Source organism: Phallusia mammillata, chromosome 4 (assembly GCF_965637545.1).
Source record: "Phallusia mammillata chromosome 4, kaPhaMamm4.hap1.1, whole genome shotgun sequence".
Lineage (NCBI taxonomy): Eukaryota > Metazoa > Chordata > Ascidiacea > Phlebobranchia > Ascidiidae > Phallusia > Phallusia mammillata.
The window spans coordinates 1241645-1267753 of NC_137255.1; the positions used below are offsets into that span (position 1 = coordinate 1241645).

A 26109-nucleotide genomic window follows, 5' to 3' on the forward strand; every position below is an offset into this window, starting at 1 on the left:
TACTGGCAAACAAGTCCAACTATTATATATTTTTGAGCAGATTAAGGCGCCCGATGCTATTTTTGTACATTCTGGCAATAATGCGGCTATAATCAAATCCGAATTTTACTTGTTAACTCAATATAGGGTATGCAACAAAGCAAAATCCCCTTGTTATATAAAAGTGCGGCTTGCGATCTAACCATGGTAATTGTATTTAGCCCCACGAAGGTTGTTTTAATGGACTGGTGGGTAACAACTATTTTAGGGTCCATATCGATATGATTGCTTTCATCAAAACCTGACATGGGCTGTCATTGCATTTGATGTCTATCCGAAGGCGTTTTAGCAACAACATTTACCGCCTCCAGTGTTACCATGTGCGATTGCAATTTCAAAACAATAACGTGCGTTTGTTTACAATTTTTAATAGCTGTCTTGCGTTCGTTTTGCCTCGTTTTTTGCATTTTTAGACTTGTTTCTTATGCCCATGATTGTTGTATTTACAGGTGTTTGTAGAGAATGCTTTACTAAAGTTAATTAAAAACTTTTCAAATGATGCTCAATAAAGAGTTTTGTTCTCTGAGAAGAATTTGTGTTTTTCCATTTCAAACCTGTTTTCAAACTCGTACAATTACCAAGATTGTTCAGTCGGACATTTTTTGCCTCGATGAAACTTCTGTGAAAGGAAACAAAAAAGGTAGAGTTGTGTGGAAAGAAAAAGATTTGAAAAAACTAAACCAAGATGAACTTATAAAAGAAGTTCTTTTTGTTCAAAAATATGCAAAGCAATTGGAAAACAGAATACTCACTACCACTGGTGCAAAGTTATCAACTAAACGTAAAAATCAAGCTGCCAAAACTGATGATTTTTTGGCTTGTAACTATCGTCGTGTTGCATTACAAGTTGTGTATTTAGGTTGGAAGTATAGTGGGCTACAGTGTACGAAAAACTCGTGTGCGTCAGTGGAATGGATGCTTACCAATGCGTTAAAGAAGTGTCGATTGGTGGGTGAGGATTTGCCTGTCAGATATTCACGGTCGGGTCGCACAGATAAACATGTCAGTTCATTTTGTCAGGTTCTGTCTTTACTAGTTCGAACAAGACATACAGAAGATCCACATATTGTGAAATGGTCTGATGAATTAAAAGAAAAAATGGAATCAGAAATTAATTCTGAGAGTCAAAGTTTAAGTGGAATCAATCAAGAAAATAATATTGATATAAAGTCATCTACCAATACCCAATCCTTTTCGGTTGAATCAGGTTTGCGATCACAAAATATCAAGAGCAAAGATTGTACACTAAAAACAGAACAGCCAACTGCTGGAGAATATGATTACATAAAAATGATAAATTCTGCTTTACCTCCAGACATTCGAGTTGTGAATTGGGCACCTGTTGATCATACATTTGCTGCACGACGGAACTGCCAAAAACGAGAGTACCACTATCATTTCTGGAAAGGAAATTTTGATGTTGACAAAATGCAAGAGGCTGCCCAGCTCTTGTGTGGCATTCATGACTTCAGAAACTTTTGCACAATAATAAATCAGCGTCCACAATTCTTCCGACATATTCACAGTTTTGATTTCATTAAACTTACTGATGAAAGTGATAGTGGTGAGATGTATTATGCAAAAATAGTGGGATCCTCATTTTTGTACCACCAAGTTCGATTTATGATGTCTATTTTATTTCTCATCGGTTTGGGCAAAGAAGAACCCAGTTTAATTGAAACATTATTGAATGCGGAAAAAACTCCTAGTCGTCCAGGATATCTTGCTGCTCCGGCATACCCACTTGTTTTGTACAACACTGAGTTTCTTAATTTAAAGTGGGCCAAAGGACCAGAAGCATACACAGAAATGGCACAATATTTTCAAACAATGTGGTCAAAAACAATTACTGAAGCAGTCATAATAAAAAACCTGGTGGTCAAACTACAAGATGAAAACAAAAAGAATTCAGAATTGTTATGTACTGAAGATGACAATAACAAAGAAAAAAGTCCCAGCACAAGCAGTGATCCCAATGAAAGTGAAGAACAAGATTCTAACTTTTCATTAAAAAACATGTACTGCAGAAACATGAGAATTGTATGTTCTATGAACAATAATCCGTACAAAAAAGTGCTCGATCGGCCCCCATGTAAAAGTCCAGCGGATAGAATAACAGACTGGAAAGAAAACTCTTCTACTGGGAAATGGGTGAAAGTTCAAAATAAATTGTGAAAAAAAAAATTGTTTGATACAACACAGCTTGATGCTAGCAACTGTTTCTTATTATATTGTCATGATTTTTGTGTTATATTTGCATTTTTTACTTTTTTCAAGATCTCTTGCTTCTAACTTTATTTTAAATTAAAATTCTAAGAAAATCTGTAGTGTTGGCTGTTTTAAGTATTTTATTCCAAACAATTTTAAGCATGTAAATATTGTAACTAAAGAGCAGAGTTAAGTGTGATGAAATTACATTATAAATGCACTAAATAAACAACAGTAAAGAAACGGCGTATATAAAAAAAAAACTTGGGCCAGGATGAAAATACAACATGTACCTGTGTGGTTCACGTTAAAGTACACATCGTTGCGTAGCGGCGCGCATTGAAGATTAAACTTTATTTGGTTGTTGTTTTTTGCTTTATTTGAAAAACAAATGAAGATAATTGCAGGCATTGGCCATTCAAATTAAACTTTGCAAATAGGACTAACAATTTTTGTCTCGTTAGTGTTTTTGTTGTTGTGCTTTAACGAATTCGTTCATAAAATGGAAGCGAACTTATTCACCCAAGATGAGTTGACTGAAATGACAAAACAAGAATTGATTGACAAGTATTTATTATTGCAAACACAACATTTAAAACTAAAAAATAATCACACCTGCAAACCACTGTCGAAAACCGAAATTATGATTAATAAATTTAAGCCAAGAAAAACGAAAAGAAGAAAACAAAAATCAAGAGAATTAGATTTTCTGCATTGCAATTATCGCTATGTTGCATTCAAAGTTGCCTATCTAGGATGGGATTACAACGGATTACAAGAAAATGGTGACCTTCCCGACACTATTGAGGGGGTGCTTAAGGAGGCACTGAGACAGGTAAAACTTGTTGGTAGAGATTTACCCGTGAGATTTACAAAATGTGGGCGAACTGATAAAGGAGTTAGTGGGTTTGTTCAAGTTATGAGTTTAATGGTTCGAACTCAACACTCTGATGGCCCACATGTTGTGAAATGGAAAGACTGTATGCAAGAGGACAATGATACAGAATCAGACTGTGGTAATGGGAAACAAGTTGCCCAAACAAACGTTCAAGTGACTAAAGACATAAACACGACCACAGCAACTTGTGAACCAAATAAAGAGTGCAAAGAGTTTGACTACGTTATGATGTTAAACCAAGTTTTGCCGGCAGAAATTCGTATATTGGGCTGGACACCTGTTGACGAGAGTTTTTCAGCTAGATGGCAATGTACTCAGCGTGTTTATCATTATTACTTTCCTCGTGGAAAGTTGGATGTTAAGAAAATGAACAACGCTGCTCAGTTGTTATGTGGAACTCATGATTATCGCAACTTTTGCAAGTTAAATGTCGCAAACTGTAGAGTTTTTATTCGTAGGATTGATGAATTTTCAATAAAACCTGTTAAAGAATCATCATTATCGGAAAGTTATTCTCTGTACTATGCGGTTATTTCTGCTTCAGGTTTTCTGTATCACCAAGTTCGGCAAATGATGACAATTTTATTTCTCATCGGTTCGGGCAGAGAGGATTCTTCACTTATTTCACATTTGCTGGATGTTGAAAGTTGCCCGAGTAGACCAGCATATGATTTATCCCCAGCCTATCCTCTGGTTTTATTTAACTCGGTGTATGAAAGTATGAAGTGGAATTTGGACAGATGCACCGCAGCAAGGTTGCTCATGCATTTTCAGACCTACTGGAGTGAACTTGCAATTAAGACTTGTATGGTGAGGGAACTGATTGCAATGTTGGAAAATGGCTCTGAAACTACACTTACCGGATCAGTTGGTGGGTTTATGGGCGTCAGTGACAGTGAAAGTTCAACAATTAAAGACTTAAGCAGCAAAATTTGCCAGCAATCTCCTGCACATGGAGTAAACTACCAGTTTCTCAAGCAGCCGTGCTCCCTGCAGCACAAGACTTACAAGAAGGTGGTTGACAGACAAAAATGTAAAAGTTTTGAAGAACAACTTGAGGCATTTGAAAGAAAGCGACAACATTCACCTACGAACTCTGAACAAGACACTAAAAGAAGCTGTGTCTGAAAAAATCATTTTAACAACTTGCCTGAAAGGCCAGTATCTTTTTTATCATCATGAATTTACATTTTTATTTGCTTTTCAGGTGGATTTCCAGTTTAAGATTTGTAAATATGTGAAAAATTATTGGTGTTATTTGTGCTCTGTGCTATTTGTACACTGAATCTGCGGAATCAACATAACTTTAAAACAACAAAAATGTCTTCAGATTCAGGTACAAATTATTGCCATAATCAAAGGTTAAAATTACCTGTTTGTAGCTTCATAAAACTTTTTTACATTTGTGTAAATACATTGTAAAGCAGATGGCACATAACCATTGCAGGTCAAGTTCTACTGTGATTTATACCTAATTGTGGCATTGAACAGGTTTGGTAAAGCATCTAAACCGCCCATGTCCCTTGTCTACACTAGCATGTATGGCCAAGGTTTTGTCACCCCCAGCTGCACTGTTGAGATTTTGTGTCAAAACGTTGTGCTCTGCATGTAGCACCTGTAACAAATATGTCACACTTATATATATAATTTTATTTTCAGTCACCCTGTTTGCATCTTGTGGAGATGACATCAAACTTTGGGACACAAAGAATTTTCAGATTGTCAAACAATACAATTACCACAAGGGCAATGTGAAAGATATATCTTGGACCAGCGATAACTCTGTAGGTCGAACATTCTAGATGTTTTAACATTTCGTGGCTAAATATATATTTTCTATTTAGATGTTGTGCAGTGCATCGGCATCAGGTGACAAAATCCTGCTTTGTGATTGGAAGAAAAATGAAAAACCAACGGTGTGTCTTAGTTACATAACACTTAAAAAGATTTTGTTTTGTTAGTTGCTCTAAAATGACTGTAAACTTGTTGGTCTAATTGATACCACTGTCTGACAAGAGTACAATGCTTTAATTGTGTTTGCACAACATGGTACTAATCTGTATAAGTTAAGCATCAGATTGGTTTGTAATTGTCATTGTTGCATTTATGCAGTGGTGAGATTCAGCCGGTTCGCACCGGTTCTATATAACCGTCTCACGAAATTTCATGACATTATCGAAGCAGTTAGCATCACTGGTTACTGTCAATGGACTTTTTGTAACCGAACCGGCTGAAAAATATGACTTTGGGGATAGAACCGACTAACAAAAAATTTGAATCCAACCACTGCATTTATGTCTGGAAATCTCAAACTTACTGTTAACTTTTTTTGTTGTATTTATATGCTTTGGTGTCTGTAGATGATGTGACACACAGTGTTTTTTTAAGGTGTTTTGGGGGACCGAAACGGTCCCCCAAATTTCTCCAGGGGTTTCCCAAAATTTCCCAGTAGCCTAATAAATAATTCGTTTAAGCAAATATGGCTACTTTTTGGTATTTAAATGAAACACTTGTGGTCTCTTAAAACTGCTTAGCGTTCACCCAAACCAAACCACACATATTACACTTTCAGAACACATCTTCAGCAGAAATATATATTGAATATAATCTAACATTTTTTTCACTTTGTTCACAACAGATTATTGGTGAGCTAGCGGACGGTGAAAAGCAAACATGTGCAAGAGTGTCATACAGTGGAAAGAAAGTTTATTCTGGTGGAGTTGCTGGTGATGTCAATGTATGGGATAGAGAAAGCAGGAAACTCAAGAAAACTTTTCAGGTATGTAAAAATTTGTTGTGGATTGAGCGAATCTCTAATATGACAAGAAATTTTGGAACAGTGTGTTGTTTGCATTCATGAGCTTTCATTTATTGAGATGTTACACAATTACTTCAGCTTAACATTAATTGATCTGACTCTTTGTAACCTTTCTCAGTCCATGTTTTATCATCAGAATTTGTTTAATACTCATTTGCAACGAGTCCCGGAACGGCTCATTTTGTGTGTTGAAATCCCACCCAAGGCTAGATTTGTTATAGCCTATTTCTTGCCATATGAAAATGCTTGGTGATCGCCTGATTTGTTATAACATTAAGATCTCTTGTACAACATTAACTTCACCATTTTAGCAAGTCATATTCAATATCATATGCTACGTTCCTATCCTTGTAATCTCGTTGCTAAGTTTGTTTTTACAAAAAAAATATATGTGTCCAATATAACATTCACACCATTGCAGAACACTCATACCAACCCGATAACATGTATGACTTTGAACAAGTCCGAGACGTTTATCGCAACAGGGAGTAACAAGGGGAGTGTTGTGATTCGAAATCTTAATTCTGATGTCACAATGAATCCCCAGCTTTCATGCAAAGGTCAAGCTGTAAGATCAATGGTATTTTCACCATGGAAACATTCTTTATTGGGTAAGAACGTATTTGGTTATTAATATACCTTGTAAATATTATTTGCTTAAAGTAAATACCATGTATCCAGTAGTGGAATTTAAATTCTTTGTCAGCCAGTTCTATCACAAGAGTCATATTTTTCAGCCGATTCTGTTACAAAAAGTCCATTGATAGTATCCAGTAATGCTAACTGGTTCGCTGATCTCATAAAATTTCGTGAGACAGTTCTAAAGAACCGGTGCGAACCGGCTAAATCCCACCACTGCACGTATCATATATTTTCATTACTTTCTGTATTCTTTTTATTCATTCCTGAGTGGGAAAATTTGTGTGAATCACTTATAACTCTTTTATGTCGAAAAATATTTCTTGTATTTTTAGTTTTAAAGTTTGAACGGGACTAAACCTGTGATTTGATTTTGTATGTTTAGCGATGGCATTAGATGATGGAAGTATTAACTTATGGGATTCCCTTCAACAAAGCACTTACCACAACTTTACTGAAGTCCACAAAGCACCTGCAATGGCTCTCGCATTTTCACCTTTTAATGACCTCATCTCAGCATCAGTTGGCCTGGATAAATACCTGGTTGTCTATGATGTCACAAAACATAAGTAAGTATTTGCCTTTGTCACTGCACTGGGGATATCTGCTGTAGTTCATCTGCTAGCATAAAGTGTTTTATTTTGTTCATGTTCGATTACTGCTTAAATCAGTCATTCTCAAACTGTGTTCAACGAAATATTTCCTATTTTAAAGTGCAAACATTCCCGGGTGTTTTAAGACTTCATGATAAAATACTAGCATGTGTGACAACATTTCAAAGCTCGTATTTTAATTATTGTGAATCAAAAGCAAATTAAAAACCACCGTAAAGTTAAAAATTAACATTCTTTGAACAACTTTTGATATGTTTACATCACGGAAAGAAGTTTGAGTTCTTTGGTGGCCCGCATGCTTTAAAAGTTTGAGAACCACTGGTTTAAAAAATACAAAACACCAAATGTTGATCAGGGTTATTAACAAGACACTTGTGGACCAACCTCTCACATCGGTCAGTTTCGCTCACGACGGGGTTTCCTTGTTTGTTGGCTCATCACTCGGTCGAATTTATCAGTTTGACTTGAGGTCGTTTAACCAAGCTGTGAAGGACGTTGTCGCACACACCACATCAGTTCAGTGCATTAATGTGCAAAATATAAGGGTGAGATCATTATGTTTTGTTGTTTGGGCCATTAATTTAAGTTTTTACATTAGTATGTAGTTTTTTAAATTTTGAAACATGACAAATTCCTATGTTATACTCAAACCCTCCCAAATTCTTTCCTCTAGCCACATTTTTTAACTTCTGAAGAGACCCCATGTTGTTTTTGTCCATTTTTTTCGCTGGTTTGTTCCAATTGTTTGGTCAAGATAGAGTGCTTTAAATTTATTCAAATTTACTCAGATGGTAGCTATTAATTTAAATTTTCACCCACAGGCCCGCAAAAACATAAAATTTTAGAAGCGGCTAAACAAAGCATAGTACATGATACAGAAGTTTTTTTTGACATGCTTAAACCTTTGTTACTTGCTTGAACTTAATTCAAGAAAATTGTTTTACAGCCATGTAGTTTAGCTAAGTCGTGAATAATTAGAGTTACTATACACACAATAAACATAACTGCTTCCTGTACATTGGTTTGTAACAACATTTTTTGAAATGTTTGTAGTCAAGAAGATCGAAGAGTAAGATGTCGGAAGCTCAGAGTGATGTTTCCCAGCGTGAAATAACTTCCATAAACACTGATAGTAGGTTGATGAGTTGGTATTGGTATCTTTCAGATTTCTTTGACCTAAAATCTTAACAGACATTGCTCCAGTTCAGTGAGATACAGCTGCAATGATATATTGTTGCGGGCTTCTAGTGAGCTTGAATTCTTATGTTCTTTTTTGTAATTTCTTTGCCTGCTCACCATCATGTAATTGATTTTTTTTTTTAGAAAGACATGGACGAGGTGATTTTGATCCTAAACCACAAGAAAAAACAAACAACCAACAAAACGGAGGTAATTGCTTCATAGTACAGGAAGTTTTATGTAACTGCTGTGAAAATAATACAGTGCAAACAAAGAAAATGTTTGACATATTTAAGTACTATAAGCTATTGCTGCCAGGCATAATATCAAGTTTATAGAGCTCTTCTGGCAATTGTATTACAAATATAAACTTGATCCTCTAAATATTATTTAATTGTTTAGGAAGGTATCAATGTAACCCATAATAAAAACTCCCAGAGTTCTATAAACTTGAAAACATTTGAATAAAAAATTCCAACCAATATTGTTCTTATTCAGCATTTGTGTGCATAAGAAATCTTTTCATGACTGTTTTAGACTTCAGACTTTCACCCTGTCAATTTCAGGATTGTCGAATGGTTTTCATGGCAACAAACCAGTGGGCAATGCTTTTGTTAATTCGACACCAAGCGTTGCCTCGAGATTTCAGTACAACACAGTGGATGATCTTGGTGGAATAATTTCACCTGTGCGAGATGAAGTTTTTGGAAATTGCTCTGTTGCTTCACAGGATGGAAACACAACATCTTTATCGAACCTGACTCCTGGAATGAGTGACACTATCGGGTCTTATACTGACGGTAACATTTTGTGCCATTCACAGTTTCATAGAGCACAATTGATAAGTTTTTTTGAAACAGCAGACAAGGGTAAACTAATGTTTTGCCTTTCTTCTGCAAAAAATGAAGGCAGTTTTGTGTTTTCTTTGTGTTTTGAATATAAAGCATACAGCAGCAGTCCCTGACCAGGGAGGAATTTCTTCCAAGAAAGGAATTTTAAAACTTTTGGGAAGAAGTGTTCTTTTATTTTTGCATGTGGTTTGTAAATTGTTACTTAAACTTTAGGAATATAAGCTGTGAAGGTAATAAAAGACTCAATTTAAAGAGATCTTTGTATGGTTTAGCATCTACTATGTAGTATGTTAGGGAGAAATGAAAATGTTTTAAACTATTAAAGAAGGAAACGTTGGGAACCACTGGGATAAGGCATGGGCGATGCTAAATTATTGATCTTTTCAATAAAGTTAAAATTTGTTAAATATTGTCTGTTCTAGATATCCTTTCTCCACTTGGTAGCAATGCAAAAAAAGCAAACAAACAATGGACGCCACATTCCGGTGTTCAAACCAACACCCGGACCTCTCCTCACCCTTTGAGAGAATCTCACACTTTCAAGGAAACCCCAGCATCAAAAGTTGATAAAAAAGAAGCTGTTCCCACAATTAAAAGCAGTTTGACACCGAGCCTTGCGTCCAGGCTGTATGCTGACAAAACTGCAACAATACTTAAGACTCCAGCGCCATCGAGTGATGGAGTAAATGTATCAGAACTGGCTGTCACTTTACCTGTTCCACCGTCTGCACAAAAAACTACCTCTCCAAGTCAAGATGGTAAGAGTTAAAACATATACAGTAAACCCCAGCTAATCCGGATCTTCAGACAAAACTTGAGGTACAAATGAATTGTAATTTGGTAAGACTTGAACTAATCGACATCGGTTAATCTTTATCTTTGCTTAATTTGGACAAAATTTTGGTCCAAGCAGGTCCGGTTTAACCAAGGTTTACCAGACTTGTTTTATCTGTCCAAGCTGTTGCCAAAAAGTTACCTACATGCAACATTCTGATGGTCATGTTTTGAAGTGCTCAAATGTTGTGGCTAAATCCTAACAAGTTGATACTCATGTTTTTGCTTAGTTTCCTCTGTTGATGCGGCTCCTTCAACTAGTTCAGGCATAACATCTGCACTTCCCAACACTAACACCGGAACAGAGATGACAGTGTTTCAATATCAAGCGGAATATTTGCGAAACACAGTCAAGGAACTGGTGGAAGAAATGGGGTGGGAATCACTGTTGTGGTTAATGAAGTCTTGTCTGTAATACAACATTAATATTGGCTTTGTTTAGTTGCAAATTCTTTTGCAGTAAAACGGAACCACCAATCACTGTGTAACAGAGATTTCTTCTTTTTCAATTAAATTAGTCCGAAATAACATCTTTCTTTGAATTTGATAGTTTTACCACCAAGAAAATTAAGAATTTTTTTATGTTGACAATACATTACTTAACCTGATTGTGGTGTTGATGTAATGCTGCTACTGGGTTTTAAATATATTGGCAGAACAATATATACCACCATCATAACAGTAACATACATGTACATGGTAACATGGCATATATGTACAGCAGGGGTCTGTGACCTATTAAATGCTGGATGCATGTGATGCCTAAATGGTAATGCCATTATTTTTAATATAATTGTGGTTTGTGTTCAATGATTTGAATGCTAATGAGGAGGTATTTTTGTGTAGATTAGGTTTTTAGGACTATTATGTCATAACAAGCAATAAAATAGTTGCTTAAATCAACATGTGCTTAAATATAAACTCACAAATACATATGTGTGCCATGAAAACCACCTTAAATGCTGAAGGTTGCCAACCCTGGGTGTACAGTTAACAAATGTGTCCACAATTTAACAGATGATCTAATGATGAATTGAAAACACATTCTAATCAAGTTGATCACTGTGAATAAGTTTTTTTAGATTTTCATGTTTTTGTCATGTTAGAAATATAAATGCAAGTTTGTAATTTTCAAGGGATGAGATTCGTCAACAAAACAACGAAGTCCTCACGGCAGTGGTGAAACTTTTCCTCCAACAAGAAGACATGATCCGACAAATCCTGGAGCAGAGGAGGTGCAACATCAACGAAGATCTTCTCATGGAAGTCGAACGATTAAAAGAAGAAAATGAGCGGCTCCGACGCAAATTTTGATCTCTATGTAGTTTTACTCTAGTTCCAAGTGTTTAAGTTGATTCTTTCTTCTTGAAAAAGAAAATGTTGCCTTATTAAAAACTTTTCTTCATGGAATGGAAATTGGTTGCATTCAATGGTTTTTAGGTCTTCAATCTATTCTCATTCAATCAGAATACCAATAGCGGAGAATAGTGTTGCTTTAAAGTTAAGTTACATGGTAAATTATCCAGAACATAATCCTTGTATTTCTTGGAAGTCAATCGAACACACAGATTTTTTGTATTATGCAACCAAATCGGAACGAACCAATTTAAAGTTTGCATCCAATAACAGCATAGTTTTCATTTTGTTTGTTGTTTTGTAGAATTTCGATCCATGACTTGTTTTAAGGAATGTTTTTGTCAGCTGCATAATTGTTCCATTTCCACAATGGCTTGACAATTTATCACAGGACAAAGTTTGAGTAATAGATGGACCACAAAAGAAGATGATGTCAACAATAACAGGAAATTACTTCATTTATAAATGATTTTTAGTTGTTGTTGTCGTGTTAAGCACATGGGCAATTACAACTGTTTGTGTGCCCATTTTGACAGCTAAATACCTACAATGTAATCTCATTTAGCACTCATGAAATAATAAGTGAACCCTTCTCTATTTTCTTGTGCCTTTACTTGCTGTGATTCATGCGGTGCCTTTTCACAAATGTATTTTCTTCTTTCCAATGCCTTCCACCAAACACACACATTTTTGAGGTGTTTTCGCATTTCATAGAACTTACCTTTTTTAAATAAAAGCCCTAAACAATGAGTTTTCTTCCTATTGCGTCACTTACTGACACAACATCTATGACGTCATAATACTGGTGCTGTTGTGTGACGTCACAATATTTACTCAAATTCGTCACAGTGTCAATGTCTTTATAATTGTGTGACGTTACAATACCAGTTGATTTCAAATGTATGACGTCACAGGGCGTTTTTGTTTGTCGTAAACAATGGGTAAAATTATCTAATTCTAAATCCTGCATGGAACAAAGGAAAACTCTACAATTGGTCACTTAATGAAACAGCAGCTTTCACACGAGGTATGGAAATATTTGAAAGGGTCATCTTTGTGCGTGACAGCATTCTAGTTATTATCTATGGTGACCAGTTTTCACAGGCGATCGATAGCGAAAATACTGGAAACACAACACGCATGCTGATGAGCCTTCATCGATTTCCACACTCCACAGTCAAAACGTAACAACTGAACATATCTGCTGATCAAACTCACCACAAGGCAAGCGAAACTAGAACAATTTCTACTTTGTAACTAACATATCATACACGTTTAATTGCTCTCGGTTTATTAACGCCCGATAAAAAAGGTTGATTGACAGCTGAATGACTTTACTGAGTGGTACAAGTACATATTCGGCTGCTCTTGGTCAAATTTAAACGAAAGATTTGCGAAAAAAACTAACTTAACGAGCTTTTAGCTTAAATAAGTAAAGATTTATCCCATACAAACACAACAAATGTATGAAGTAGCCTAACAACAGTTGGTGAATTATTTAACAGTTGGTGCGGTTGGTATAGTGAGTCAGTTTTGGCTGAGTTGGCGACATGAATGACAGACATACGAGACTGTTTTTTAAATGATCAAAATTTAGATCTTTACGATTGACGTGGTTCGACAAAACAAACGATCAAAGACAATACAATAGAGATAAACAATAAAAACTGTAATAATTAATAATGAAAAAGGTTCTTTCATTCAAGGTTCGGCCAGCACTAAGGCTGTATAGGCTACGATTTAATTCATCATGTCCAGTTAATTAGTAACAACATGGCGGGCTTGTGAACGATATTTTTAAGAGACTGCTACAGCAGTTTCAGAACAGCTAGGTAGGGTGGTGGACATTTTTATCATTGCCTTTATCTTCTATTGCTAATCGAGGATCGATGGAAACGCCACGACCTGGCATATCGATTCTTCGTTAAGATAAAACCTTCCTTGGTAGCTGTAGCCGCCATGTAAAAGTGAAGTCTTGACGAGCACGCTTAGGAATGTACTTTAAAATCAAATTACACATAGCCTCGGGCACGGCGCCGATTTCTTGACACAGCTTGGACACGATAAAAAGATTTTAAACACCCGTTCGGCGCAATAACGTAAAAATGGTTCATCGTTTTACAAAATACAACACAATTTTCTTTTCTCTTTGTACGGATTCGTTCCAGTTCGATGGAATAAATAGTCTTCGTGTGCATGTGCCTGACAGTAGGCGATTAAATCATGACAGGCTTTGCTTGTGCTTATAAGTTCCCTTTCACCATTGACTGGTCGTTGCACGCCTGCCTTTCCGTCGTTGTTGCTTGCCTCCATTACAACAATGGAATTATTCCACTTCAATTGTTCAATCACAAAACCAACAATAACAGAGACAATCCAATACAATTAACAGCAGAATTTGTTGCAATAATCCGCTTTGTTGCTTTGTGTTCAGTTTTCACAGCATGTTTGTGGCTAAAGTTACAAAACAAAGTCGGTTCTACAACCTGTATGAAGGAGAAAATGCCTTTGACGTTTAATCTTCGCTGTACAGCGTACACCAACTGCTAGTCGCCTTGTCGCTATATTAACAGCAACCTAAAGTGGCCCAACACTTTGCCAGTCACGCAAACGACTAAAGCACTTCTGTTAGGCGTTGAGTAGCACGGTCTTGTTGAGTTGCTACCTGTGCGCAGCCTATAGCATCGATTGCTGAAGGGAAAAAAGGGACTGAGCGCTCATTACCTTTCGAATTGTCACAACATATGTCCTGTTTGCTGTAAGAAAAACTGGCTTGTCACTCGTGTAACTGCCTCACTCCTACATAAGTTCACATAAAACTACACGCGGTGTAACTGATCTTGTCTACTGCTGACTATGGTTGATTGAAGTACCACTTTTAACACGTACTTATCATTTCCTCTGTCAAATAACGGTTGTCAACAAGCTACTGGTTCAATATTTTCGACTAGATTTTATTACCGCAATAATGAAAGCGATTTTAATGCATTACTGAATAAGGTAAAAAAACTATTTCTGTAAAAAAAACTTGCTTATTCAGCTCTGAATGTCAGTACAGCAATTGTTTCGTTCAGTTTTCGACTTGACTTGACTTTATCTTCGCACAACCGTTGCTCGTATGACTGCAACTGATCAGTAGCAAGACAGCAAACATAAAAAGCAACAGCCGAATTCGGCGAAAAATCGATAACTGTTTGGTATTTGGATCAACTGCGCAATTATCGATTGAGCCAAGTCGTTTTTGTTTATTCAACATATCAGTTGCGCCTAGAAACAGTCGCTGCTTTTCATACAATCTCTGCGTTCATATTTATTTCAAGAAGCGAAGTAGAACACAGTTAATTGCGATACATTTTTGTTTGTACAGACCACCGGAAATAGTTGTCATTTGAATTGAAGAAATGCCAATTCTAAGTCGTGCGGCGGTTCAATTCCAACTCATAAACCATTTTTAACTGTTCCCCTATGTTACTGTTTGTAACAATTGTGATTGTATGTTAAATTATGTGATTGAGATTTAGCACGTTACTTCAGGGCAGGTGGTGTCTTTAACTATCACTTGCTCATGATTAAAACAATGAGTTTTAACCGACGGGAAAATATGTACATGCGTATGGAATCGTATTAGTCAACGGTACCGAAATTGTTGTTTTAATTTTACTCGAAAATCTAAGATCATTAACCTGTTTATTGGGCTTCGAAGTTAGTGTTATCAATCGAATAAAGATCTTTATTGTTAATGTAGGGCACAAAACAATACCATGAAAATAACAGAAGAGAAGGAGTAAAATATTGGTACTATATACAGTATACACCAATGAGGTTAAGAACCACTGCTTTAAACGACTGAATTACATGATGAAAACTTTATACTATTCTTCCATTTATTACCATAAACTTCAAATTAGTCTCCTGAAAACACTGAAACAGAAGTCAATTTGTTTCTTATAAACACGAGTTTTAACTGTTGCTCTGATCTTTCGTGATTTTGCATCGTCCAAAAAAATAATAATTAAATCGAATCGTTCGCATAAAGTCCACCCTTTTTGTAAACGGCTACTGTTTCTATGCGCACAATCCATTAGCACTTGGTGGCGACAAAGATCTGTCTCTTCGGTCATAAGATGAGTGAGCGAAAGAACACAAACACTGACAGGCGCTATTGAGTTTAGTGAAATACGTCTTTACACTTCTTCAGTGGCGATGGCGATTTGAAAGCGTTAATGACACTATAATTCGTCAGTTTGACCTTTTTCCCAAATGTATTACAGCAAACACACACAAAAAGAGACAAAAACTCCGACAATATCCGAATAAGAAGTAACACTAATTTGTCTGAGTGGCTTGTTGCGTTAAAACCCACAGACACAAATTTCACAGCAGCTGACAAGTTGGTTTTGGTTCCTTGAAGGGATTGGCTTTCTCCGTCTTGCAGAGGAAGTAGTCGTCATTCATGTGAGTTTCACAATAGTTGAGAAGCTCCTTACATGATTGTGACACCGGAATACGGTCCGTTCTTGCCTCCTGACGCAGCTGCTCCAACTGTTTTTCCAAATCCCTCACAGTTTTGTTATTGGCCATTACGATTGCTTGTCGAATCTCTTCTTCGGAAAATGTCAAAGATTGTAAGACTTATTCACTTTACCCTGTATTGTTGCAAGTCTGCAAAATCAAATGTGTTTAAAATTCGATTTCTAAAAAGCAAAGGCTTGATTTATACAGAAAACAAAATGACGAAAAAATTGACGCAAGAAAAAATCGCTTTCCTATTAGTTGTAAGCGAAGCAGTTAAACGCTTATCTCCTGCACCACACTAACTACTGTCGTTTCAAGTTATGCCACACCTATACAAAGTAACGACGGAAGTGGACTGTTTGTCATATTGCTGCGCGCTCACGATCCAGCCTGTTCGTGAGCTAATCTAACGGATGTCGCTGTTACAAAGGCGTTTGCAATAAAATGCTGACTCAGCAATTATTGCCATTGCAAACGCCTATGTTTCGTTGCGCCACCTATCAGAAATTAGCAGGCCTGTGCTGTGAGTTCTTGTGTTGGTTGCTCTACCTCCTTGTAAACGTCTATTGTTTCCTATGTGCACAATGATTGCCACTTGATGGCGGCAAAGATCTGTCTCTTTATTTAACAAATTTGACGTTCAACTGGTGTGATGCTAAACAAAATACTAGTTGTTGTTTTCAAGAACTCGTTCATTGCTCTGGTGAAGCCCTGCCGTTCTGGTGGGCGAAACGTTTACAAATACAAGTTCTTGAAAACAACAACTAATATTTTGTTTAGCATTACACCAGTGGAACGTCAAATTTGTTAAATATGCAACCTGGTGGACGAAACGCCTGTTCAGTATTTTCAAAGATCTGTGTCTTCGTTCTCAAGATAATTGAGCGAAAGAACACAAACACTGACAGGCGCTATTAAGTGAAAAATGTTTTCACGCTTCTTCAGTGGCGATGACGATTTGAAAGCATTGCTGACAATATAATTCTTCATGTTGACCTGTTTCCCAAATGTGGTATCACTTTGTGCTGGTAGAGCTACTGACATCATACCTCACGGGAGACTCACTTTCGATAGATGGCGTAAAGAGCTGAATTATTTGTTTAGCGGCTAAAGAGAGGTTGGGTTGGTAAAAAAGTTTTTGAAATTTTTACATTAGTAACTAAGTTCTTTCGCTAGTTTTATTGAATTATAAATGCTAGTACCTTATCCCGGCCCCTAATAGCCCTAACTGTAAGCATTTTTAGAGATATAACGTTTTAAATGTAAAAAAGTGCTCTTTCCGCCACCATTTGAAAATTATGATCTCCCGTGAGATATGGTGTTGGTAGACTTTCCCTTTATGCTTCTCTAAATACTTTTTTCCGCTATTCAGCGCTACAAAGCAGTTGCTAGTCTCACAAACTCAGCCGCATCGGTCGTGATTTGTGTCATCTTGTTTAAATCAGCGACAGAAAATTAGCAGAGGTGAAAACCACCAAGAAAAACAATCTCAGCACAGGTGGGGAGGCTTAGTTAACGAAATGACGATAAGTCATGACTTTATCCTTACAGAAAGGTATTTTTTTTACAAAAAAGTTGCAGCAAAGGGTCTGTTGAAACACTGACAACCACTCATTCGGGAAAAAGGGCTTAAAAATGTCATTGGGTCAATATGGTGCTTGCTTATGGGCTTAATCCTCAAAATGTTTAATTTCACCTGAAATATCTTCAACTAAATACAGGGATAGTTTAGTGCAAAGAATGTACGACACGCGCGTTCATAGAAATCACACACAAAATGAGACAAAAAATCCGACAATATCCAAAAAAGAAGTAACACTAATTTGTCTGAGTCGCTTGTCGCGCTAAAACCCAGTTTGCGTCGCGTCGCATGTGTCGCGCGACATTTGTCACAGCAGCTGGCAAACTGTTTTGTTCTCTTTGAAGGGATTGGCTTTCTCCGTCTTGCAGAGGAAGTAGTCGTCATTCATGTGAGTATCACAATAGTTGAGAAGCTCCTTACAAGATTGTGACACCGGAATACGGTCCGTTCTTGCCTCCTGACGTAGTTGCTCCAACTGTTTTTCCAAATCCCTCACAGTTTTGTTGTTTGCCATTACGATTATTTGTCGAATTAGTGCTTCGTTTCTGTGAAGAATATCAGAGATTTTAAGTCTCTTTACCCTGTAATTAACATGCAGTAAATGCCACATAACTTGCGGAGTTAATTCGATGCTGCTCGAACCGACAGAGCTTGAAAGCAATATGTGACAATGTCTCACCGCTAAGCGGATACACACCTATACACCCTGTATTGTTTCAAAGCTGCAAAATTGAATGTTGCTTGAAATTCGATTTCCAAAAAGCAAAAGCTTGGTTTACATTTTGGACTATGATTTTTCTTGAAGGGATTTTTGATCTAGAGCAGCAGAAGACAGAACCTTTTTTGGTGCCCCCTCCCCCAACAAAAATTTCCTAAAATCTCTAGACCCTAATGATCTGTGACGTAATAATCGAACCAGGGTGAAACAACATTCAGATTTTATGTTCACTACAAACCTGTGTTGCTATATTTGCATTTTTAGATTTTTATGACCCTATGTTGGCATTCTTACAAGTCAATTTTATCATTAGCAAACTCCTAATCCAAAAAAACCCTATAGCTATAAATTTCAGGACATTATCGTTTGATTTTAAACCGAAACTTACCTTTTAGGGACCCATTGCAGCTGATACGAAATGACATTTTATTAAAATCACTTACGTAACTACACAGTGACGCCAATACATATTTAATTTAATGCAACGAACCCACTAGTGGTTAGATAGGACATGTCACATGTGCATTGACGCAATTGACGGTTTGTAATGAAATTAAAAATTCATTTATGACTTACCTATACTTGATGTGACGTAACAATCAAATTCTTGACCAAATTGAAACAAAGTTTTTAAACTTACAGTTTTGAAATCCTACTCAAAGCAAACTGAAACAAGTAATAATGTTATTTCAGGCAAATATAACCTTCATAGTTTGATGAGACTTTTTATATGCTATAACTGCAACACGTTACCAATTACCATCTATCCACTATTTGTGCCCTTATTTCATGACGTCTCAATGTTACGCAGCTATTTCCGGCTTGGGGAATATTTTAAAGAATTTGTACTGATATTATTTCTATCACCAAGAGAAATAGGCTCAACTCAAATGTAATGTTTAATCAACAAATTCGCTTGGTGACAAAATATCTCAATTTATTTTATGACTTAGTCTACTTTTGAACATAAATAAACATTTTAACGACAAAAAACAACCCGCTCTATGTAATCACACACGTAGATAGGGGTATTGCATGCAAACTAGCGTTTAAAACTAGCAGTTAAATTATGCACCCTAACAACCACAATTGAATAAGCAAAACAGCCGGCTTCCTCATTACCACACACATATACCTACCAGCCTTACATCTGCCGCTGGTTATTGACAAACGAAATGGAAAAAGATTTGCAAGGTTGCAATTAACTCCACTCTCACGAGACATATCGATTAGTGCCCCAATTAGTTTCCCCATGTAATAAATTCTCCCGCCCAAATCATAATTTCACGAGCTCCCCAGTGGCCTGAAGGGTCAAGCTGCTTTTGCAATCACAATCACAAACATTGCATACAAACACTCGACATCACCCCAACGGTGTGACGTCACAATGTGCACTTGTGACACAGGAAACGGGCATTACTTTTGACGTCATACTGCAAGGGGTTTCACAGATTTGTTTCCCCCCCCCTTTTGCCTTATTTGGATGTCTCCTTTCAAGTTTGTCGTCCTTGCAGCCGACGATTTGTTTACATTGTTATTTAAAGACTGGCGCACTTGTTGTTTTGTATTACGACGTTTTCAAACCACAAAATACGAGCTTTTAAAGCTAATAGATTGCTATGTTCTTTCTAAATAGTTTCGTTTTTTGTTCATTTTATGTTTACTGTTCGACGTTCCCATCCAAACAATCCGAAAATTCAGTGCTTTCATATTGTCTTGTTCGCTATTTATTTCTCTATACAGCAACCTTACAACATATTTCAGTTGTTTTTAGTTGCAAATTAATCTATTACAGCTGTCAATCTCTTAAACATAAACAAAACCTATAGCTGACTGTGTTGTCATAAAGCATCATTGTTTTGCGTAACACAAACAACAAAGAGTTAATTCTCAGTTTATTGTGCTATCTTTGTTCGGGCGTGGCCTCAATTGACATAACCAGTAATGCAAACAAGCCTAGCCACATTTTTATTAGCTTTATTTTCTGCTAGTAGAACTTGCTAGCATTCTGTCTGTACATATGCTGAAATACATGCAAAACGCTCACGCACTGCAATAAGCACACACTCGTTCAAATGATTGCGCTTTCCTGTGTACCACCCACAGTAAAAAGATTGCAAATGCTCATCGACTGGTTGTCAATCACCAGCGGGTCTAGTACTGCCTGAGGCTTTTTGTTACGCTACCACAAACTAGTGATGGCAATTGCCTTGCTCTGTTGTGTAAATAGACCGTGGCGAACAATTTTACCGCATTTTAGTGAACTCATTACTTAAGCCGAAAGATGCCGCTTATAACATACAACTAAACTGCACAGTTATATATATAGCACTGTTACTAGGAAGGACGTAAAACAAACCGATTGGGAAGACACGAAAAAATTGACGCAAGAGAAAAAAGCGCTTTTCTTTATAGGTGTAAGCGAAGCAATTAAACGCTTATCTCGTGCAACACACTAACTGCTGTCAACTTGTGTCACACCTATACAAAGTAACGACGGAAGTGGACTGTTTGTCATATTACTGTGAGCACACGACACAGACTGTTCGCGAGCTTATCTAACGGATGACGCTGTTACATTGTTTGTTATTCTAAAGGATTGTCATGCAACAAACACACGACCCTGTTACGCTCCATACATGACTGTAGAACACAGGTGAACGATATAAAACGCTATTTCGTTTTATTGGTTGTTTTTTGTACTCCTAAACTTTACAAAATGCTTTAAAAAGGCACATTTGAATCGAAATAAAAATACTGCAACCCCCTTATTCTAATCGTAAAATAAGGTTTTGTTCTTTCTCTTTTTATAAAACTGCGTGACCAATGTTTGAAAAATTGTCGCTTAGCGGCAACAAAAGAAGCCATTTCATTAAAATCTCTTTAGATTTAACTTTGTGTATCGCTTCATGTTAAGTAGTAAAACATTAGGTGTTTGGTTTTCGCAGTGGAAGGTTGTTTAACGAAGATAAGGTTCGACCGCATTTTGGCTCCATCTGCCACTTCTGGGCCTTGCTAGGGCGAGGGGCACGTGCTGGGTTTATCTGATATTAAATCAATATACGTTGTGATAAATTGACTTGGACTGAAAATCAATGCCAACAACGTTCGTTGCTTTATTCCTATTAGCAAGCTTATAAAATCCACACTATCCTCACTGCGTTTCTATCAACTGTTAAAAAATAGTGCTCGAATAAGAAAGAGCTCGAGTTTGAAACTAAACGAAAACTTTTTGGCATTGTACTGAATTCGTCTCGTATTATATTTATATTTAGTATATTTAATAACGCATAATATTTTCTGATTTCAATTTCAACATGGCCTTAACGTTTGTTAGTACATATTAAAGAAAACAGTAGTATATGTTACAGAAAAGGCCGATGTTTTTCAAATAAACGTATTTGGCTCAACAATGGCTATTTGGCTGGTTAATTTTAAACTGAACCGTTCCTGAATGGATATTTCTTAAAGCGGATAAAGTCGTTTGCATGTGGAAATAAATAGATCTAAAGTTTGTACTTCTACTGGTTGCGTTTATTTCTCACAACCATCTCTTCTCATGTAAAATTCACGAGCTTCTATTTATAACTGACCATTTTTTCTGTCAACTTGTTCTAGCTGTGCGGCCTCCAATTACCATAGGGATGTCAATTAACGCTGTAACATCGATTTTTCGTCTGACACACTGCTCCAAGATGTACTACCTTTCCGGGTGGGGTAGGCTAAGTTACTACGACATCAGCAAATATGAGTCGTTATGTGTTATCGACACTATACCCTGCTTTGCCAAACTGTCGTTGAATAATATGTCGTGAGCACATTTTAAATCAAAACCTTTCTTGGAAGAAAGACGACTCTCTCAAAAAAACACAGCCAACGTTGGCTAAATTCTTTTAAGTTTATACATTTAAAAGTTTGTTGGTATTAGCAATATCAACAAACACCACAGTAAAACCATAGTGATCTATGGTAACAATAATACTTATGTTACTGTTATACCAGTGCAAAAGCCCTTAAATCGGCACTATAATGTTTCTGGTGACTGCAGCATTATATGGGCATCAGGTTCCAGCGCTTAACAGGTGGCTGAATTGCGCGGGGTAAAAAGGAAGCTTTTAGTGCAGTCACTTCTGCTAGAATTCGTTTGAGCAACATGGGAAGTTGCCATCAATCACCACCAGCTTGTAACTCTTCTATTTATGCGTGAATATACCCTGCTCTCATTCGTTTTTAGGTGCGCATCAACAACGCTAACCTAAAAAACTATTTTTTTCTGTGGCAATTTTATGAATTACTGTAAAAGCCTGTAACCAGTAGTGGGATTCAGCCGGTTCCCACCGGTTCTATAGAACCGTCGCACGAAATTTTATGAGATCTGCGAACTGTTTAGCATTACTGGTAACTATCAATGGACTTTTTGTAACAGAACCGGCTGAAAAAAAATTGAATCCCACCACTGCCTGTAACAGCTGTACATTGATTTAGTTCAGAAAAATTAATTGCCTGTTGCTTGGGGGACTTTAATGAATCATGAAGACACTTGATTGTAATTTAAAATAGAATTTAATCAGCGCTCCCAGTTACCTTACTATTAGTTTATAGATGCTACATTCAACACTTATACTTTTGCTGCAAGTTCGTGTTCTAAGCCCTGCCCCTGTTTGGCATGCCAGCAAAGCTGTAGCTTAATTTATCTCTAGTGCTCTGTCGTTGACAGTAGTGGGACTGCGAATCTATGCTGTCTGGCTCTGCGAGCAAAGCTGCCATAAATAATTTATCAGCCTCTGCCGTGCTGCTGTTGCTTTACTAGACTTTCCCAGCTCGCAAGGGCACATTTAAACTCCCATCATCTTCGGCTTGTTGCACGAATAATGTCCACTTGTTACGTCATACATTCACAGTTGTCTCAAGTTAGTTTATGCTCGAACAATCATAAAAAACAATCAAACATCATCGAACAATCATACTGTAAAATGAAAATGAAATTAAAAAAACAAGTATTAGACTTTATCATTAATATATGTCCGTTAATTTGGCTCTAAAACGTTGTTATATGTTTTTACTGAGCCAAAACGACGTTGTTTTAAATCAGCAACTTGGCAAAAAATAGATTAAACAAACAATAACTATAATTGAAAAAAATAAAAAGTGCATTTTCCAGTGTAATGACCACACTGTGCTTGTAATTGTATGTAAAATCATCATGGAATGAACAAAACATCATATATCGCAAACAGCGGAAAAATGTTTGTAATCCAATCAGGGCGTCGTTTTTTTCCCGGAACTTTCCACCCTGGCCTCAATGTAGTCGATTTTTCGTTCCAAAGCAGTCAGTTTTTGGTTCAACGAAGTCAGCCTGTGTCTGCAAGATGAGTCGAATTCGTTGAGAAAAGTTGCAATTTTCCTCATGCACCCAGTAACGAGTTCAATGTATTCACGGTTATTCCAGTCTTCTTGTATGTTCTCATGCCTCCCAGTGTCCCCCAAACTCATCGAGTTCGACATTGCTGATGACCGCTAGGTGGTACAACGAGCACTACGTGAATACTGGAAAACGCCACAGAGGTATTTACAACTCTAAAATAAAAAATATCATTACAGAAAACCTGTGGAAGTGCAAATAAAATTGGGAGTTTTTCCAGTTTAGAAAGCAATTTTGGATTTTGGTTTCTTTAAGACGGGATCGGCAACCATTTTTGCACCGTTTATGGACCGAATAAAAACCTAAATTTTATCGCGGACCTGCCTTCAAAACAACAACTGCTCAGGAATGATATTTATTAAAGCTTTGACTCAATAGGACTAGGAACCCTGAAAAGCTATATGCCTTAAAATCATGAGTTTGTAACATAATTTTGCAAACAACCTTGGTCAAAGTCATTTTACAGTCGCCGGGAGCTCTGTCACTTGGTCACACCAAAAACAACTATTTGATACGAAACACACAGTTCGGTTTTCATTGACTATGCTACGAGCCCTTCTACATGTGCGCGTTGATGTTTCAAGCCAAACAGCTTCGTATGCCTCTTATTATTATATCAGCGATAGTGATAAATAGGGGTGTAACTAACATTAGTTATTTTGTCAAAGGACTGTCCGCAAAATAAAGTCTCGCTCGAATCGCTTCGTAAAGACAAAAGTTTGCGGACACTTTCTGAGAGTGTGTGCTATTAAAATTACTGGGAAAAGTATAACGCTGTGTTTAACGCAATGTGTTACCCGTACATTTTTTGTTTTGCATTTCCGTTTCTGACATTCAAACCATCTAACAGAGTTGCCCATTTGTAAAATAGTTCTTTGGTTTGTTGATGAGAAAAATTCTGCAATTTTTCTGTGTTCAATCGCTGCATTTAGACTTAGTAACTGTACATATTGAACAAAACATCAGTAGCTTTCTGTACACTGAAATACAACTTCTACAGAGCTGGATAAACGTTGCACCCCGCTTAGAAAATTGGGGTTGTTTGCGTAAATATGCGTTTAAAATCAAACAACTGTACTACCAACCAATCGTTTTTTGTAAAAGTTATCGTATATCAGGGCAACAAAAGTTGACAAAATATATTTTATGTGTCACGAATATTCCTGTCATATTTCCACCAAAGTACTGTCCTGTATATTTTGCCAATCGTGCAATGGCTACATCACGAACATCTTATGCTAAAAAGTAATTATTCCCTCGATTACATACTGCCTTTTCTGTCACAAAACCTTCCGCTATTAATCGTCAACCTGCTAGGTAGAATTCTTGCTGCAACTTGCTTATCATGTATTCCTTATTGGTGCTTCTCTAAAGGAAGCTGCGTTGTTGCTCGCGCCTGTTACGTAGCGGAAACACTTCGCCTTACAATACTTACGCAGCTTCTCATTGCAAATTCCTGCCTTAGCGCTGAATTTCATAAACTCTTAAGGTTTTTACAAAAACACAATTTTGATAAATTTTTTGTCCAATTTATCCGACAATTTAAACTGTATGTAAAATTCTTTAAGCACTCTTTTTTGGGACGCAATTTATGTAGACTGATCTATTTATTATTGTACTTTTATTTTAGTTTGTAAATATCACTGTTTAGGTAATTTGTGTAAATAATGAATATATTTTTGTGTTTTTTAAAATGACGACCTTGCGGGTACCCGTACGTACAAAATCCAATGAGCACAACATAATCAACCGCTAAATGTACTAGCGGATTTACACGAAAAAAAATTGATAAAAAAGCTTGTTGAAAAGTTATTTGCTTGAATTAAAAACTAATATATTGTTAAATGTGGTAAAATATTAATATTTACATTAAACATGCACCCAAAAATGTTGTTGATAAACCGCCATGCATGTCCGTACAAATAGTGGCAGTCAGTTGGATTATTTATCGACCATGTGTTAAAAAAAGTACGGTCATTATTTTTTTAATGCTAGAAATCGTAGAAATGGAATAAGTTTATCCCATTTTTTTCGTGAAATATGTAAATTAAACATAGTAAATGTACAAGATTTTACTGTTTCAAACTGTCAACGCTGTCTAAACGTGCTTTTATTTATTTTATCGTGTTTGTTTCAGCAATCATTTTTATATCGTATTGTATTTCGGTTACAGGAACTGATGATGCCACATAGGCGAAATATATATTCCTTCATTTAAAACCGACTGATTCTGTTTAAACCAAGGATTTACAGTCTTTCGGTTTTACTGTATTAAAGTTCAAAAGGCAAACAGTGATCGTCAGTTTAAGACATGCTGTTGATGGTTTTGATCTATTACTAAAGTTATCGTTTTGAGTAAATGTACATGTTTTGCTTTTTTGTCGGTTTAGTTATTGCACAATTTAAATAAACGAAGTAGAGCGACATGTAAAACGT

General features: G+C 36.6%; 4 protein-coding genes across 6 annotated transcripts; 3 read left to right on the top strand and 1 right to left on the bottom strand.

Moving 5' to 3' along the window:
- The first annotated feature begins 469 nt into the window (after positions 1–469).
- On the top strand, positions 470–2366 carry LOC145222559 (putative tRNA pseudouridine synthase tag-124). 3 transcript variants are annotated; one of them, XM_080088701.1, is made up of 2 exons: positions 470–987; positions 1060–2366. In XM_080088701.1, exons 1-2 carry the CDS (start codon positions 535–537, stop codon positions 2212–2214), a joined length of 1608 nt encoding a protein of 535 aa, XP_079944827.1. In that variant the 5' UTR covers positions 470–534; the 3' UTR covers positions 2215–2366. The 3 variants fall into 3 exon arrangements, with proteins under 3 accessions (XP_079944827.1, XP_079944828.1, XP_079944826.1); XM_080088702.1 differs by having other exon boundaries at positions 470–679; positions 899–2366; XM_080088700.1 differs by having other exon boundaries at positions 470–2366.
- On the top strand, positions 2299–4352 carry LOC145222560 (tRNA pseudouridine(38/39) synthase-like). The gene has a single exon (XM_080088703.1). The coding sequence runs from the start codon at positions 2750–2752 to the stop codon at positions 4271–4273; it is 1524 nt and encodes a 507-aa protein (XP_079944829.1). The 5' UTR covers positions 2299–2749; the 3' UTR covers positions 4274–4352.
- LOC145222557 (protein NEDD1-like) lies at positions 4353–12186 on the top strand. Its single transcript, XM_080088699.1, has 13 exons — positions 4353–4481; positions 4805–4929; positions 4990–5061; positions 5784–5924; positions 6385–6574; positions 6988–7171; positions 7572–7761; positions 8270–8348; positions 8540–8605; positions 8962–9195; positions 9669–10004; positions 10311–10455; positions 11217–12186. The coding sequence occupies exons 1-13, from the start codon at positions 4466–4468 to the stop codon at positions 11392–11394; spliced, it is 1956 nt and encodes a 651-aa protein (XP_079944825.1). The 5' UTR covers positions 4353–4465; the 3' UTR covers positions 11395–12186.
- A 524-nt stretch (positions 12187–12710) lies between these two features.
- LOC145222561 (guanine nucleotide-binding protein G(I)/G(S)/G(O) subunit gamma-8-like) lies at positions 12711–16688 on the bottom strand. The gene has a single exon (XM_080088705.1). It carries the CDS (start codon positions 16015–16017, stop codon positions 15811–15813), a length of 207 nt encoding a protein of 68 aa, XP_079944831.1. The 5' UTR covers positions 16018–16688; the 3' UTR covers positions 12711–15810.
- Between the last annotated feature and the right edge of the window lie 9421 nt (positions 16689–26109).

Excerpts from the sequence above, each read along its gene's own strand:
- LOC145222559 (XM_080088700.1), top strand. The coding sequence starts at position 535 with ATGATGCTCAATAAAGAGTTTTGTTCTCTGAGAAGAATTTGTGTTTTT.
- LOC145222560 (XM_080088703.1), top strand. The coding sequence starts at position 2,750 with ATGGAAGCGAACTTATTCACCCAAGATGAGTTGACTGAAATGACAAAA.
- LOC145222557 (XM_080088699.1), top strand. Across the intron at positions 7,762-8,269 it reads TTAATGTGCAAAATATAAGG|TCAAGAAGATCGAAGAGTAA; the intron begins GTGAGATCATTA and ends AAATGTTTGTAG. Across the intron at positions 10,456-11,216 it reads GAACTGGTGGAAGAAATGGG|GGATGAGATTCGTCAACAAA; the intron begins GTGGGAATCACT and ends GTAATTTTCAAG.
- LOC145222561 (XM_080088705.1), bottom strand. The coding sequence starts at position 16,017 with ATGGCCAATAACAAAACTGTGAGGGATTTGGAAAAACAGTTGGAGCAG.